This window comes from Lolium perenne, chromosome 1 (assembly GCF_019359855.2).
Source record: "Lolium perenne isolate Kyuss_39 chromosome 1, Kyuss_2.0, whole genome shotgun sequence".
NCBI classification, from domain to species: Eukaryota; Viridiplantae; Streptophyta; class Magnoliopsida; order Poales; family Poaceae; genus Lolium; species Lolium perenne.
The window spans coordinates 71,659,291-71,673,588 of NC_067244.2; the positions used below are offsets into that span (position 1 = coordinate 71,659,291).

A 14,298-nucleotide genomic window follows, 5' to 3' on the forward strand; every position below is an offset into this window, starting at 1 on the left:
TTGAGCCGATTCACAGGACAACCTGAGAGCCGATCGAGGCTCGTATTTAATGTTTACGTGTATGCCATGCAGGAAACTAAGCGAGGCACATCCATCACCTTCCTGACCAGGTATAGGTCAGGTGGCACGCCCTTGCACCAGCATCGGACGTGCGTGCCGAGTCTTTGCGGGCCGTCGCTCGGAGGGACCAGGGCCAGCCGCAGTCCTGGGAGCCTCCCGGCTCTACTGTGTTGCCCGTCGCTGCTCGCCGGTGGGTTTCTGACCGCAACAAGCGCGCATCTACCTTTGGTCACCGGCGCCGGACCAGGGTCCTCTTCTCCAACCGCGGCGGAGCTTGCGCACATCTGGGGCGGCTTTCGGCCGTGTCCATCGTCCGCCATGACGGAGGTAAGGGGAAACTCCTCTGCTCTACTGTAGTCTTCGATTCATGTTCGTAGAACTAGTTGGGTTCGATAAGACCGTTCGTAATGCATAGATCTTGTTTGAGTAGACCTACCAGCTCCAGCTTGTGCATCACGCCGCAGCACTCATCATTTGCGTACAAGCCTGGATCATGATGGTGCAGAAGAGAGCAGTTAGGCATGCTGCTTATCCTCGTGTGACATACGGACCTATGTTAAAACGAGATCAGGAGAGGATTGCCAACCTAAACAACATCTACAACTGCAACGACGTAGAGGCCATCCAGATGCTACGGATGAGAAGAGCCCCTTTCTATGCACTTGTGAAATCGTTCAGGGAAAGAGGACTGCTGACTGATAGCATCCACACCTCTGTCGAAGAACAAGTCGCAATGTTTCTTCATGTGGTCGGTCATAACCAGAGGTTCGGAGTCATCCATAACACATTCAGGCGATCCACGGAGAATATCTCTCGGTACTTCCAGCAGGTGTTGTACGCAATTGGGGAGCTCAGAGGTGAAATGATCAAGCCAGCATCAATGAACACACCAACCAAGATCAAGAACAGCTACAGGTGGTTCCCCTATTTCAGGGTGAGCACAAAATCATGTTCCTTCTACCTATCAGATGTGTCATACTGTCAGAAACATGATTGCGTGCTAATATTTTTACAGGATTGCATTGGGGCTATTGATGGTACTCATGTCACTGCAAAGGTACCCAGATCAATGTCTGCAGCATTCCACGGGAGGAAGCACTACCCTAGCCAGAACATGCTAGCAGATGTGGATTTCGATATGAGGTTCACCTACGTGCTTCCTGGGTGGGAGGGTTCAGCTCATGATGCCAACATCCTGACCGACAGCTTGTCAAGGTCTGATGGGTTGCAAATCCCTGACGGTAAGTTCTACCTTGGAGATGTTGGATATGCATGCCGACCTGGAATTCTACCTCCCTTCAGAAAAACAAGGTACCACCTCAACGAGTTCTCTGCAAAGCACCGACCTCTGAATGCGAGAGAGTTGTTCAATCTCAGACACTCAAGCCTTAGAGTAACCATTGAGAGGGCCTTTGCTGCATTAAAGAACATGTTCAAGGTCCTTGACCAGAGACCGTTCCACACGTTTGACACTCAGGTAAAGTTGGTCCTTGTGTGTTGCATTCTTCACAAGTGGATCCTAGGTTGGTGCGAGGATGAATTCTTCGAAGAGGTTGTCACTTTTGATGAAGTAGAGACCGGCCATGGTGTGGAAGCGGGCGACAATGATGCCTGGAAGGTGAAGAGGTAAGAGTGGGCAGACGCAATGTGGGAAGGTAGAGGCAACACCACCATCTGAGAAGAAGTGAAGACGAAGTGAAGAAGAAGAAGAATCCCTATGATCCCCTGTTTTTCGAACCCTTTTCGATCCCCGTTTGTTCAACGACCCCGTAATGATAAACTGCAATTCGTAGTAGCTAAGAAGCCTCGTGTTATGAACTACCATTCGTAGTAGTTAGGGATGATTTCGTGAACTGATTGCAACTATCATGAACTGTGATTTCTGTGTCATAGGAGGTGATAGCTTGGTAAGGCTACCCGTCATAGAGAAGAGGTAACCGTAGACATGCCTGGATGGTACCAAACAGGCCTCATGTCATCTCCATTGAGATTTGGGCTTGGCTGCAGGCAAACAAACAGAACGTCCTTTATGGCCCAGCCGATGCAGCCCGACCTACCAAACAACAGGCCAATTTCGGCTTGTGGCTCGTTTTGGACGTGAAGTGGCCCAGGCAACCAAACGCGCCCCTAGGCAACCAAACAGGCTGAAAATTGTTGAGCCGATGCGAGCCAAGAGGCGCCCAAGCTACCAAACGCGGCCTAGTGGGTTCAGTGCATCTAATTTGATTTTCATTACGTGACGCCGCAGAGACCGCGCTAGGTTAGTTTGGCTTGTTCAGACGTTCTCTACAGACACCCAGCCCAAACTGTAGCTTAATTTTCATTTGCTTTTATTACACATTCAGGAAGATAGAAACAGAATGTAAGCAAGGTGAGAACCGAATCAAGACATTTATTTGCCAACTTGTGGTATGTCATGGACTCTATACACAATTACTTTACAAGAACATTTTACACCTGGAACTGTCACTGGACTATCGAAAACACAACGACATGGCAGTGGATAAATAACAAGCCAGCCAAATAGCACAATCATTCTCGGCGCTGAGCGTTGCTCGCCTCAGCTGCAGAGGTTCGGTATACAGGTTCCGTCCGGGTTCGGCTGCTCTTTCCAGATCCGGCCAGTTACCCTGAGCTTCAGCTCCTTCCTGTCGCCGCCCGAGAAGAAGAGCGCCATGTTCCTCTGGATGATGAGGCCGTCGTGGCTGTCCCGCACCTTCCGGTGGCTGTCACGGATGCTTCTAGGGGTGCCTTCCCATACCATCTTCCTGCCGTTACCGCCAACCTCGAGGCTGTAGGTGTAGTTCCTCGCTTCGTTCTCGTCGCCCATGAAACGGAGGAAAGCCATGTATACCGGTGCCATGCCCAGCTGGAAGGCCTCAAAATGCAGACAGAAGTACTGTCCGAAACAATGGAACACCTGATTCAGCAGAAACATTCAATCAGTAACTTAAGACTGAAAAGCTTTGGATCTTAAGAGTAATTGCACGCAGATATCTGAAAATACATATTCCAGATACTTACTGTTAGCATCCAGGTGGCATTCTCAACCTCTCGTGGATTCGACTTAACGTATCTATGGTTGAATGTGCAACCGCTGTGCATATCAACTTTGTGATCATCCCTCAAATGTGCAACGAGGAAAGGTATATCACCACCCACAGCACATTCAGAACCAGCATAGGGGCAGTTATATGGCCTGAAGCTGCACTGCCCTTCGTGTTTTATCTTGCTGTAGTATGGGAAGATCTCTGGACAGCCTAAAGAGCAGTACTTGCACGGAAGCTCCAGTGATTCTGCTACTTTCTCCAATGCCAAGCACCTGATATCACCAAGCTCTTGTCTGCATGTAGGACACCGGTTGTGTACCCGAGCCTTGCATGTCGAGCATAAAGTATGTCCGTTTTGGCACTGTAGAAACATCAAATTGATACAAACTGTCAAATTTCCAACTATACTGGTAGTACGCTTCAGATGAAATATATTCAGCACCACAAATATTGGTTTTCAATCATTATTAGTGTCCTTGTTACATAATATATATGCTTTGAGCACAACTACGATTATCATGCTTTGAGAACAACTACGATTATCATGCTTTGAGCACAACTACGATTATCCATCGACTGAATCTTCAAAGAATAGCAAGCACCCACTAGGACCGTGTATAATTACCACTGAAGAACATATACATAATAGCATGAAAGATGAACTGAAAAACAAGGTAGCAAGCATAAACCCTTGCAATTGACATTTCATTTATTGGGATGATTTGTGATGCTTCCTATCATCTTCTTATAGAATCAGGATCGATCATAAGGGCAATGTTTTATGTGCAACCAGTTACTTATGTCAGGACAGACGAAAGAGGTATACTATTGGCAGTATTCAACAAGCTGCTAGGTTGATAGAAAAAAAAAAAGCGCTAGATAGTAATAGGTACTAATCTGGTGGAAGAATCCCTAGCAAGAATACAGATATAGGCAAAGGAAGAAAGGAAAGTGGGGCTGTGACGGAAAAAATGAGAAGGCGAAAATGAAATGCCTACCTCATGTTGCCCATTAGGCTAGCTAAGGCCCATAATGACCAAGTCCCAAACCCCTTCAACATTAGCAGTCGTTCAGAATAACCCTGGCTAAGAAACGAAACAGGGGAGGAGAGGCTGAGACGTCTCAGTCGTCCGCTTTTCAAACCATTGACTACTTGTAAAAACATGGTTGCAATATACAACTCATTCTCAACTTGCTGGAGACTGACTAGTAAACAAATTCCTCTCTTTTTTCCTAGTCCTCTTCTCACCTCTTCAGTCCAATATGTGTGAGACTGCATTCATGCATTGTGTTTGGCCGAGTCATGTGGCCGTTGAGAAGAAGTTGTGCAAGTGCTAGAATACAGACATAGTTATTCATTTTTGCTTTCTCAATTTTTTCCAAGAAAATAAAGGAAAACCCAATGGTTTTTTACTGTAATCTTAATAAACAGATATTAAGAGCATTACTGTAGTGTTACTTATCATGTCTACGTCACTAGTTATTACACTGCTTTCACTTTCGTATCATCGAAGCAAGAATAGAAAAACCTTTGTTTGAACTGAAAACACAAAAATCCTAACATTAAAATTAGAAACATTAAAATTATAAGATGATTCACCTCATTCCCCAACTCTAACTTGCAACTTCATCTAAGAATATACTACCTCCGTTTCAAGGAATAAGGCGCACGCGTATTCCAAGACGAACTTTGACCATAAAAATTGAGCAAGAAAATCTTGATTATATTATACTCCGTATGTAATTAGCATCGTTGGATTCATATTGAAAAGCACTTTCTAATGATGCTAATTTCATTCAAATAATTTTTATATATTTAAAATATTTTTTAGTCAAACAAAAAGCACGTAAAACTAGGACGCCTTATTCCTTGAAACGGAGGTAGTATAAACAGAGGTAAACAGAACACACAATGCATTGTTTAAAAAAAACAGACATTTTTACGACTTAAGAAGCAGATAGTTGCCCGGTTAATGAGAGGAAAACCAGGTGAAACCCGAGATACATGCCCAAACCAGCATTCATGGAACATGGCACCCAATAAATTGTGGAAATAGTGGTGATTGGTATTGGTACAATTAATTACGCAACACCAGTCTCCTCCCCCTAGCTTCCAGTAAAATGTCAAAGAGAAAGCTTCAAATACAAACCGTCACTAGTTTGCTCATGTCCAAACAGAGTTGATATGTCAAGGAAATACATTCCCATCCTTCAGTTCGATATTCGCTCTAACGAACTAACCGACGGCAAAAGACACAGAAACATCCAAGTGCCAGTCTGACTAATATTGCAAGCAGGAATTTGTCTCCAAGCTGAGATGAAATGTTGGTACTAATACTACAATTGAAGTTAACCCCAAGGAGAAAGTTGAACAGGTATGTTGCATGTTATCTACTTCAATTTTGAAGACATTTTGAAATCGTGAAACAGAAAAGTTAGGTGTACAAAATCTAGGCGACCTGTGGTTCCTCAAGTTTCCTATTTTAAATGTACTTAAATTGTGGTCCTTAGAAAAGAAAATTCAGCATGTGGAAAGCTGGAAGCTGCAGCTCTTCACATGCTACATTCATGTCCGCATGGAGAGTGCAAAAACTTAGTGGACCAAAACGCAAACATGTTGGATTGAGCAACCATTCAGTTTGGTAAGCTGTCTCACTGAAGAATCTGAATCAACTTCCCCAACCCACAACAAATAATGGAAATAAATGAGCTCAGAGCATTTAAATAGCATTATTTCAATTCCTTTGATTTCTCTCTTGACTTCTCGGAATTTCCAATATTTGCAGTGAGTCCTCAATCGACTTTGGTGAACTAGAAAAAAGGGACTAGATTATAAATGTCAAGGGCAAGCTCAACCTAACCAAACAGCAGAACAAGCAACCTATCAACTATACGAACAAGGGATGTAAGAGGAACCATAGTACCAAATAGCCAGGGGAGTAAAAGTATACTATGTAGCTCACCACGAAAAACAGGAGTGTTGGAACATGAAAATTTGCTAGCGCAATCTTCCAAATCATGTTTCACTCCATGAAAATGAACGTGTTCTATTTTACTAAAAATGCACTAATTGATTGATCACTACCTAAGTCGTTAATGCACAGCATTACATTACCAGGCTAGACTGGATGACCAGTTTTGTCTTGGTGATATTCAGTCCAAGTAACTAAAAGTACCAAAGGTTAACAACAGGACAAAGGATAGGCAACAAGAAGCTAACCAGTAGATAAAACCAAATTTTCTTCCCACTATTATTCCAAAGTGTATATTTGGAATTGGAGTTTGCTAAAGCAATAAACGAAATGAATTATCCCCTGAATAATACAGCTAGTCCATACTCTGGACCCTAATAGACCCGAAATTCAGATCTAAATGGCTCAATTCAAATTGTGCATCAAAGGGGGCTAATTATTAATTAGCCTACGAAAATCCCCTAATTCGTCGAAGAAGTTACATACAGTGTACGAAACTAGGAATCAACATAAAATCACAAATCACCCATTTCGAGCTATCAACATGAAACTACCCAAATCGCAATCACCCAATCCCCGGTTCCAGCCACAGGAATCCGGCCAGAATAGGCAAGTGTTAATCGATCCTATAAAAACTGGGATCAAATTCCCGCGCCTCTGTCCACCAGAATCCCCAAATCTGTACCCACAGGATCCTATTCTAGACCCAAACCCACACGGCATGCCTATCCCAAATCCAGACGCGCACACAAGTGACCCCGAAATCAGGAGCCGGAGCGTGGCAGGAAGGGGAGAGCACCCACCTGGTGGATGGGCGGGAACATGGAGTTGGTGCAGACGGGGCACTCGAGCAGCTCGTGCACGCTGGTCGCCGGTGGCCCTCCGGCGGCGGCGCCCGCGGTAGGGCCGACTCCCCCGGCATTCACCTTGGGGAAGGAACGGCCTCCGCCGCCGCCGCCGGCGCTAGGGGCGAGGTGGAGCGGGATAGTGTGGTGGTGGTGGTGGTGGCTGTCGACGTCGTCCACGTCCATGGAGGCGTCCGGGAGGGACAGGCACTCGACGCTGTCGATGTCCATGGCGGCCTCCCTCCCCGGCACGCGCGCGCGCCCCGGCGTCGTCCTGGCCGCGCCCGCGCGAGGAAGCTCGGCTGCGCTGGGATTTGATTGAGGACGGAGGAGGCGCCTGGCCGCGGTGGGGTGGGTTCGTTGCGTTTGGGCGATGGGGGGTTGATTTGGTTGGGGACGGGACGACGACGCGGGCCTCTCTCGTCTCACGGCGTGACGGCGTGTGCATTCGCGTCTGGAACAACGCGGCGACAGCGACCGCGCCGTTTTGTGGGGTATCGGACCTGTGGCCGCACCTCTCAAACAAACGAATTTCGCAATGGCCGTTTTATTTATAAAGGTTTGTATAGAAATTGGGTAGGATTTAGATACTATGGACAAAATTTATATGTAAGTTGTTTCATTCATATGAACATATCTTATAGAAACTATTTTTATAGAAATTTTGTAGTGTACATTCTGTAATACCTCGTGAAAAATCCATTTGCTACAATCAAATGTACTCCCTCCTTTCCAAAAACAAAAACTTCTCAACTTCTTCTAGATACCGTTGTACCTGTTGCTAAAACATCCATTTTCTCGTACGATTCAAAAGGGTAGCCACGACATCCCAATTCCATATTTTTTTCCTATTCATATGTTTTTTTTCTATCATATAAATCAAACAAGCTCTTAGGGCATCTCCAGCGGCGCGAGGCAAACGGACGCTGAGCGACCGTTTGCGTTCGCGTGGACCGGAAATGCGTCTAGCACCACCTCCAGCGGGGCGACGCAAAGTGACCGGGCCGTCCGCGGAGACGCAAACCTGGTCCAAATATGCGTCAGATTTGCGTCTCTGCGGACGCTCGGCGGACGCGCAAAGTGTCCGCTCGCTTCCTCACCGGGCCCGCCTGGCAGCGAGCCTGCATCGAGGGCATCGCTTCGGCGGTCAGCGCTTCCGCGTCTGCGCCGCAGCCTTCGCCATCAATGGCGCGGCTGCCTGTTCTGCACGCGCACTGGCCGGCGGCGGCTGGGCTTCTGCGCCGCCTTCAATGCCATCGTATCCCGCGCGCGGCCGCGCTTAAAAGATCACCGGCCACGTTCCTGTTGGAGATATGCCCAAGAGGCAATAATAAAATGGTTATTATAATATCTTTGAGTTTATGATAATGTTTACATACCATGCTATAATTGTATTAACCGAAACATTGATACATGTGTGTTATGTGAACAACAAGGAGTCCCTAGTAAGCCTCTTGTATAACTAGCTTGTTGATTAATAGATGATCATCGTTTCATGATCATGAACATTGGATGTTATTAATAACAAGGTTATGTCATTATGTGAATGATATAATGGACACACCCAATTAAGCGTAGCATAAGATCACGTCATTAAGTTATTTGCTATAAGCTTTCGATACATAGTTACCTAGTCCTTATGACCATGAGATCATATAAATCACTTATACCGGAAAGGTACTTTGATTACATCAAACGCCACTGCGTAAATGGGTGGTTATAAAGGTGGGATTAAGTATCCGGAAAGTATGAGTTGAGGCATATGGATCAACAGTGGGATTTGTCCATCCCGATGACGGATAGATATACTCTGGGCCCTCTCGGTGGAATGTCGTCTAATGTCTTGCAAGCATATGAATAAGTTCATAAGAGACCACATACCACGGTACGAGTAAAGAGTACTTGTCAGGAGACGGGGTTGAACAAGGTATAGAGTGATACCGATGATCAAACCTCGGACAAGTAAAATATCGCGTGACAAAGGGAATTGGTATCGTATGTGAATGGTTCATTCGATCACTAAAGTCATCGTTGAATATGTGGGAGCCATTATGGATCTCCAGATCCCGCTATTGGTTATTGGTCGGAGAGAAGTCTCAACCATGTCTACATAGTTCGCGAACCGTAGGGTGACACACTTAAGGTTTGATGTCGTTTAAGTAGATATGGAATATGGAATGGAGTTCGAAGTTTTGTTCGAAGTCTCGAATGGGATCAAGGACATCACGAGGAGTTCCGGAATGGTCCGTAGAATAAGATTCATATATAGGAAGTCACTTTCCAAGTTTGGAAATGATCCGGTGAATTTATGGAAGGTGGTTTCTAGAATTATCCGGAAATAAATTACTATGGAAGGAGGAGTCCCGGAGGGACTCCACAAACCCTAACCAGCCAACCAAGTGGGAGGGTGGAGTCCATGGTGGACTCCACCTCCTTGGCCGGCCAAGAAAAGGGGGAAGGGGAGAGTCCATGTCCCTCTAGGTTTCGTCCATAAGGCAGTTTTTCTGTTGGGGTCTTATTCGAAGACTTTGGGCAAACCCTTGGGGTTCCACCTATATAATGAGGAGGAGAGGGAGGGGGCAGCCCATGGCTTGGCCGCACCACCCCTGCCCCCTTGAGGCCGGCGCCCATGGCACCCCCTCTCCCCAAACCCTAGCACCCCTCCTCCACTACTTCTCCCGCATATGCTTAGCGAAGCCCTGCCGGAGATCTCCATCGACACCGCCACCACGCCGTCGTGCTGCCGGGATTCCGAGGAGGATCTACTACTTCCGCTGCCCGCTGGAACGGGGAGAAGGACGTTGTCATCAACACCGAACGTGTGATCGAGTACGGAGGTGTTGCCCGATCGTGGCACCGTGATCAAGATCTTCTACGCGCTTTTGCAAGCGGCAATTGATCGTCTACCGCAGCAATAAGAGCCTACTCTTATAGGCTTTGGAAATCTTCAAGGGTTAGTCTCGTTCATCCCCTCGTTGCTCCCATCTTCTAGATTGCATCTTGGCTTGGATTGCGTTCTCGCGGTAGGAAAATTTTTGTTTTCTATGCAACGTATCCCAACAGTGGTATCAGAGCCGTGTCTATGCATAGATGGTTGCACGAGTAGAACACAATGGTTTTGTGGGCGTTGATGCTCTTGTTGTCTTTAGTTTGAGTACTTTGCATCTTTGTGGCATAGTGGGATGAAGCGGCCCGGACTAACTTTACATGACCACGTTCATGAGACTTGTTCCTCGTTCGACATGCAACTTGTATTGCATAAGAGGCTTTGCGGGTGTCTGTCTCTCCTACTATAGTGAAGATTCAATTTACTCTTCTATTGACAACATTAGTATCACCGTTGTGGTTCATGTTCGTAGGTAGATTAGATCTCTCTCGAAAACCCTAAACCACGTAAAATATGCAAACCAAATTAGAGACGTCTAACTTGTTTTTGCAGGGTTTGGTGATGTGATATGGCCATAATGTGATGATGAATATGTATGAGATGATCATTATTGTATTGTGGCAACCGGCAGGAGCCTTATGGTTGTCTTTAATTTTCATGTTGAGTAGTATTTCAAAGTAGTTGTAATAGTTGCTACATGAGGTGAACAACCATGAAGACGGCGCCATGGACCTTGACGCTACGCCGACGATGATGGAGATCATGTCCGTTGATGATGGAGATCATGTCCGTGCTTTGGAGATGAAGATCAAAGGCGCAAAGACAAAAGGGCCATATCATATCACATATGAATTGCATGTGATGTTAATCCTTTATGCATCTTATTTTGCTTAGAACGCGACGGTAGCATTATAAGATGATCCCTCACATTAATATCAAGATAATAAAGTGTTCTCCCCTCGTATGCACCGTTGCCAAAGTTCGTCGTTTCAAAGCATCTCGTGATGATCGGATGTGATAGATTCAACGTTCATATACAACGGGTGTAAGCCATGTTGCACACGCGGAATACTTGGGTTTGCTTGACGAGCCTAGCATGTACAGACATGGCCTCGGGACAACGAAAACCGAAAGGTTGAACACGAGTCATATGTATGATATGATCAACATGTTGATGTTCACCATTGAAGCTACATCATCTCACGTGATGATCGGTTTTGGTGTAGTGGATTTGGATTGTGTACCACTTAACAACTATGAGGGATGTTGTATTAAGTGGGAGTTCATTAGTAATTAGATTAAAACATGAACTAATTATCATAAACATAGTCTGAGTATTATTTTGAATTAATTTTGTAGTATTGGCATCCGTTTACTACTATGCGCTAGTCTTGTAATTGAGATAGAAATACTGTTAAAATCTGATAAGAAACTTTACGGATTGGTACCGTATTGTTAAAGAATCAAGAATTGATTAAGTCCTATTGCAAATTTTTAGTAAACCTCATATTGTTGATTCAATGAGCTATGGTTTCAATTAGTAACTAAAGTCATCTTGTCTCCGTGAAACTTGAAGTTCAAATCTGTTTGAAAAGTAAGGAGCTGAAAATTTAGTTTTCAGAAATAATCAAGGTATGAGATATATGTGATATCTAAGACCTTATTACAAGATGATAGAATATAATTTGGTGAGACTACATAAACTCATAAGTTGTTTTATGGGAATGTACGAAGGTTGAAGACGCAAGGCGTCCCAATCCTCCAACTATTGGGGCACTAACAATATTTGCATATCCATGAAGTAATCGTCCTTAGTATGCACCGTTGCTAAGACTCGTCGTTTCGAAGCATCACGTGATGATCGGGTGTTATAGATTCTACATGTGCATACAACGGGTGCAAGCCAGATTTGCACATGCGAATACTAAGGTTAAACTTTATGAGCCAAGCATGTACAGACATAGTCTTAGAAAGTCATCATGATACAATGGATAAAATTATGAGTGAAATTGTTCATCATATTACAAGGTTACTAATAGTGAAATCCGGAACACTTGTCATATGATGATCAACTTCAAAGTAAGAACCTCAAGGTTATTGGTATTTGACCAACAAACCTAGAAGTTATTGATGTTGAAGTGTTTTTCTGAATAATGAGGAAAGCTAAAAGAGAAACTACAAAAGATTATTGGCAGAAAGAAAAGACTAGAAAGTCTAGCTCAGGTGTATATAAATGATATACATGTTATGGTTGTGTTCCTAGTTAGATCACACAATGAAATTCTTGGGTATTAGTACCATATTGGTTGGTATGAAGTGTCATACAAAACAACACAATACAAGAATACAATGGCCTAAGTGACTGACAAGGAATATGATAGGAATACACGTCTGGAACAAAATAAAGTGTTATTATGTTCGTCGTTGGCATTCTATCTAGCCCTTAGAATTTATAATAAAGAACTTAATAATTGTTATTTTGCTCTGGTCAAATGAAAACAATGAGTTGTTCAAATTATGACATTACTCCATGTATGATGGATAAGTTATTATAAATCTTAATGGTGAAACACACATACATAACACTGACGCTAAAATGTCATAAGGCAAATGATTTGAATTCCACTTATTTGTGGAACCGCCATTTAGGTCATGTTAGAAAGGAACGCATGAAGAAACTCCATGTAAATGGATTTTTGGAGTCATTTAATTTTTGAATCATTTGGTGCTTGCAAATCTTTTCTAAAGAGAATGATTAAAATACCATTCATAGGCCAAGAGTTGAGCAGACGCTAACTTAGTGGAAAAATACATGATGATGTATGTGGTTCACTGGACATAGTTGTGTGCGGGAGATTCTTCTACTTCATGAAAACTTTCAACAATGAATTGAGTATATATGGATATATTCGATAAGGAAGAAGTTTGAAACATTTGAATGGATTCAAATAATTTTCAGCGTGAAGTAGGAAATCATCGTAATAGAAAAGTCAAATATCTATGATTGGATCATGGTGGAAATATTTGAATTACAAGTTTTAGCGAACATCTAAGAGAGTTATGAAATTGTTCTACAACTCACGTTTCTTGGAGTATCATAGTGATGATGAAGTATCCAAGAGATGTATCCAAACTTTGTTGGATTAATGATGAGATAAAATAAAATAAAGCCATTATATTTTTTGTGGATTATGCTTTAGAGACTACCGCTTTTACACTGAATAGAGCATCATCATGATCCGTAGAAATGACACCATACGAGTTATGGCATGGGTATGAACCCTAATAGTCCTTTCTTAAATTTTGGTATGCATAGCATAAGTAAATAAGTTTACAACCAAAATCGGATGAATGTCTTTGTTGGTTATCCCAGAGAATTGATTGGGAATTATTCCCACTATGGAGACAAAGACAAAAGAGTTTGTCAATGTTTCTTATTTCCAAGAAATTGTTTCTAGCGAAATTTTTGAGTGGGAGGACAATAGAACTTGATAAAGTTTATGAACCTAAGCATAATGATCAGAGTAGCGCAACATCGGAATTGGTTCCGGAAGCGGCCACGACGATCATGGCTTCCATGACTACAAAGTGTTTTAGCCATTGATGACGCGTAAAGCACACGCTCGTTGGGAACCCCAAGTGGAAGGTGTGATGCGTACAGCAGCAAGTTTCCCTCAGTAAGAAACCAAGGTTTATCGAACCAGTAGGAGTCAAGAAGCACGTTGAAGGTTGATGGCGGCGGGATGTAGTGCGGCGCAACACCGGGGATTCCGGCGCCAACGTGGAACCTGCACAACACAACCAAAGTACTTTGCCCCAACGAAACAGTGAGGTTGTCAATCTCACCGGCTTGCTGTAACAAAGGATTAACCGTATTGTGTGGAAGATGATTGTTTGCAGAAAACAGTAGAACAAGTATTGCAGTAGATTGTATTTCAGTAAAGAGAATTGGACCGGGGTCCACAGTTCACTAGAGGTGTCTCTCCCATAAGACAAACAGCATGTTGGGTGAACAAATTACAGTTGGGCAATTGACAAATAAAGAGAGCATGACCATGCACATACATATCATGATGAGTATAGTGAGATTTAATTGGGCATTACGACAAAGTACATAGACCGCCATCCAACTGCATCTATGCCTAAAAAGTCCACCTTCAGGTTATCATCCGAACCCCCTCCAGTATTAAGTTGCTAACAATAGACAATTGCATTAAGTATTGCGCGTAATGTAACTAGTGACTACATCCTTGGACATAGCACCAATGTTTTATCCCTAGTGGCAACAGCACATCCATAACCTTAGAGGTTCTTGTCACCCCTCCAGATTCACGGAGACATGAACCCACTATCGAGCATAAATACCCCCTCTTGGAGTTACTAGCATCAACTTGGCCAGAGCATCTACTAATAACGGAGAGCATGCAAGATCATAAACAACACATAGATATAACTTTGATAATCAACATAACAAGTATTCTCTA

At 43.8% G+C, this 14,298-nt stretch overlaps 2 protein-coding genes across 2 annotated transcripts; one reads left to right on the forward strand and one right to left on the reverse strand.

The window, feature by feature from the left end:
* The first annotated feature begins 544 nt into the window (after positions 1 to 544).
* Positions 545 to 1,690, forward strand: LOC127332121 (protein ALP1-like). The gene is made up of 2 exons (XM_071822239.1): positions 545 to 994; positions 1,076 to 1,690. The coding sequence occupies exons 1-2, from the start codon at positions 554 to 556 to the stop codon at positions 1,688 to 1,690; spliced, it is 1,056 nt and encodes a 351-aa protein (XP_071678340.1). The 5' UTR covers positions 545 to 553.
* Positions 1,691 to 2,432: 742 nt separating this feature from the next.
* Positions 2,433 to 7,319, reverse strand: LOC127296884 (E3 ubiquitin-protein ligase SINAT5). Its single transcript, XM_051327117.2, has 3 exons — positions 6,886 to 7,319; positions 3,085 to 3,471; positions 2,433 to 2,980 (listed from the first exon to the last, which is right to left on the reverse strand). The coding sequence occupies exons 1-3, from the start codon at positions 7,156 to 7,158 to the stop codon at positions 2,621 to 2,623; spliced, it is 1,020 nt and encodes a 339-aa protein (XP_051183077.1). The 5' UTR covers positions 7,159 to 7,319; the 3' UTR covers positions 2,433 to 2,620.
* Between the last annotated feature and the right edge of the window lie 6,979 nt (positions 7,320 to 14,298).

Excerpts from the sequence above, each read along its gene's own strand:
- LOC127332121 (XM_071822239.1), top strand. The coding sequence starts at position 554 with ATGATGGTGCAGAAGAGAGCAGTTAGGCATGCTGCTTATCCTCGTGTG. Across the intron at positions 995-1,075 it reads GGTGGTTCCCCTATTTCAGG|GATTGCATTGGGGCTATTGA; the intron begins GTGAGCACAAAA and ends ATATTTTTACAG.
- LOC127296884 (XM_051327117.2), bottom strand. The coding sequence starts at position 7,158 with ATGGACATCGACAGCGTCGAGTGCCTGTCCCTCCCGGACGCCTCCATG. Across the intron at positions 3,472-6,885 it reads TGTTCCCGCCCATCCACCAG|TGCCAAAACGGACATACTTT; the intron begins GTGGGTGCTCTC and ends ATGTTTCTACAG. Across the intron at positions 2,981-3,084 it reads ATGCCACCTGGATGCTAACA|GTGTTCCATTGTTTCGGACA; the intron begins GTAAGTATCTGG and ends CTGCTGAATCAG.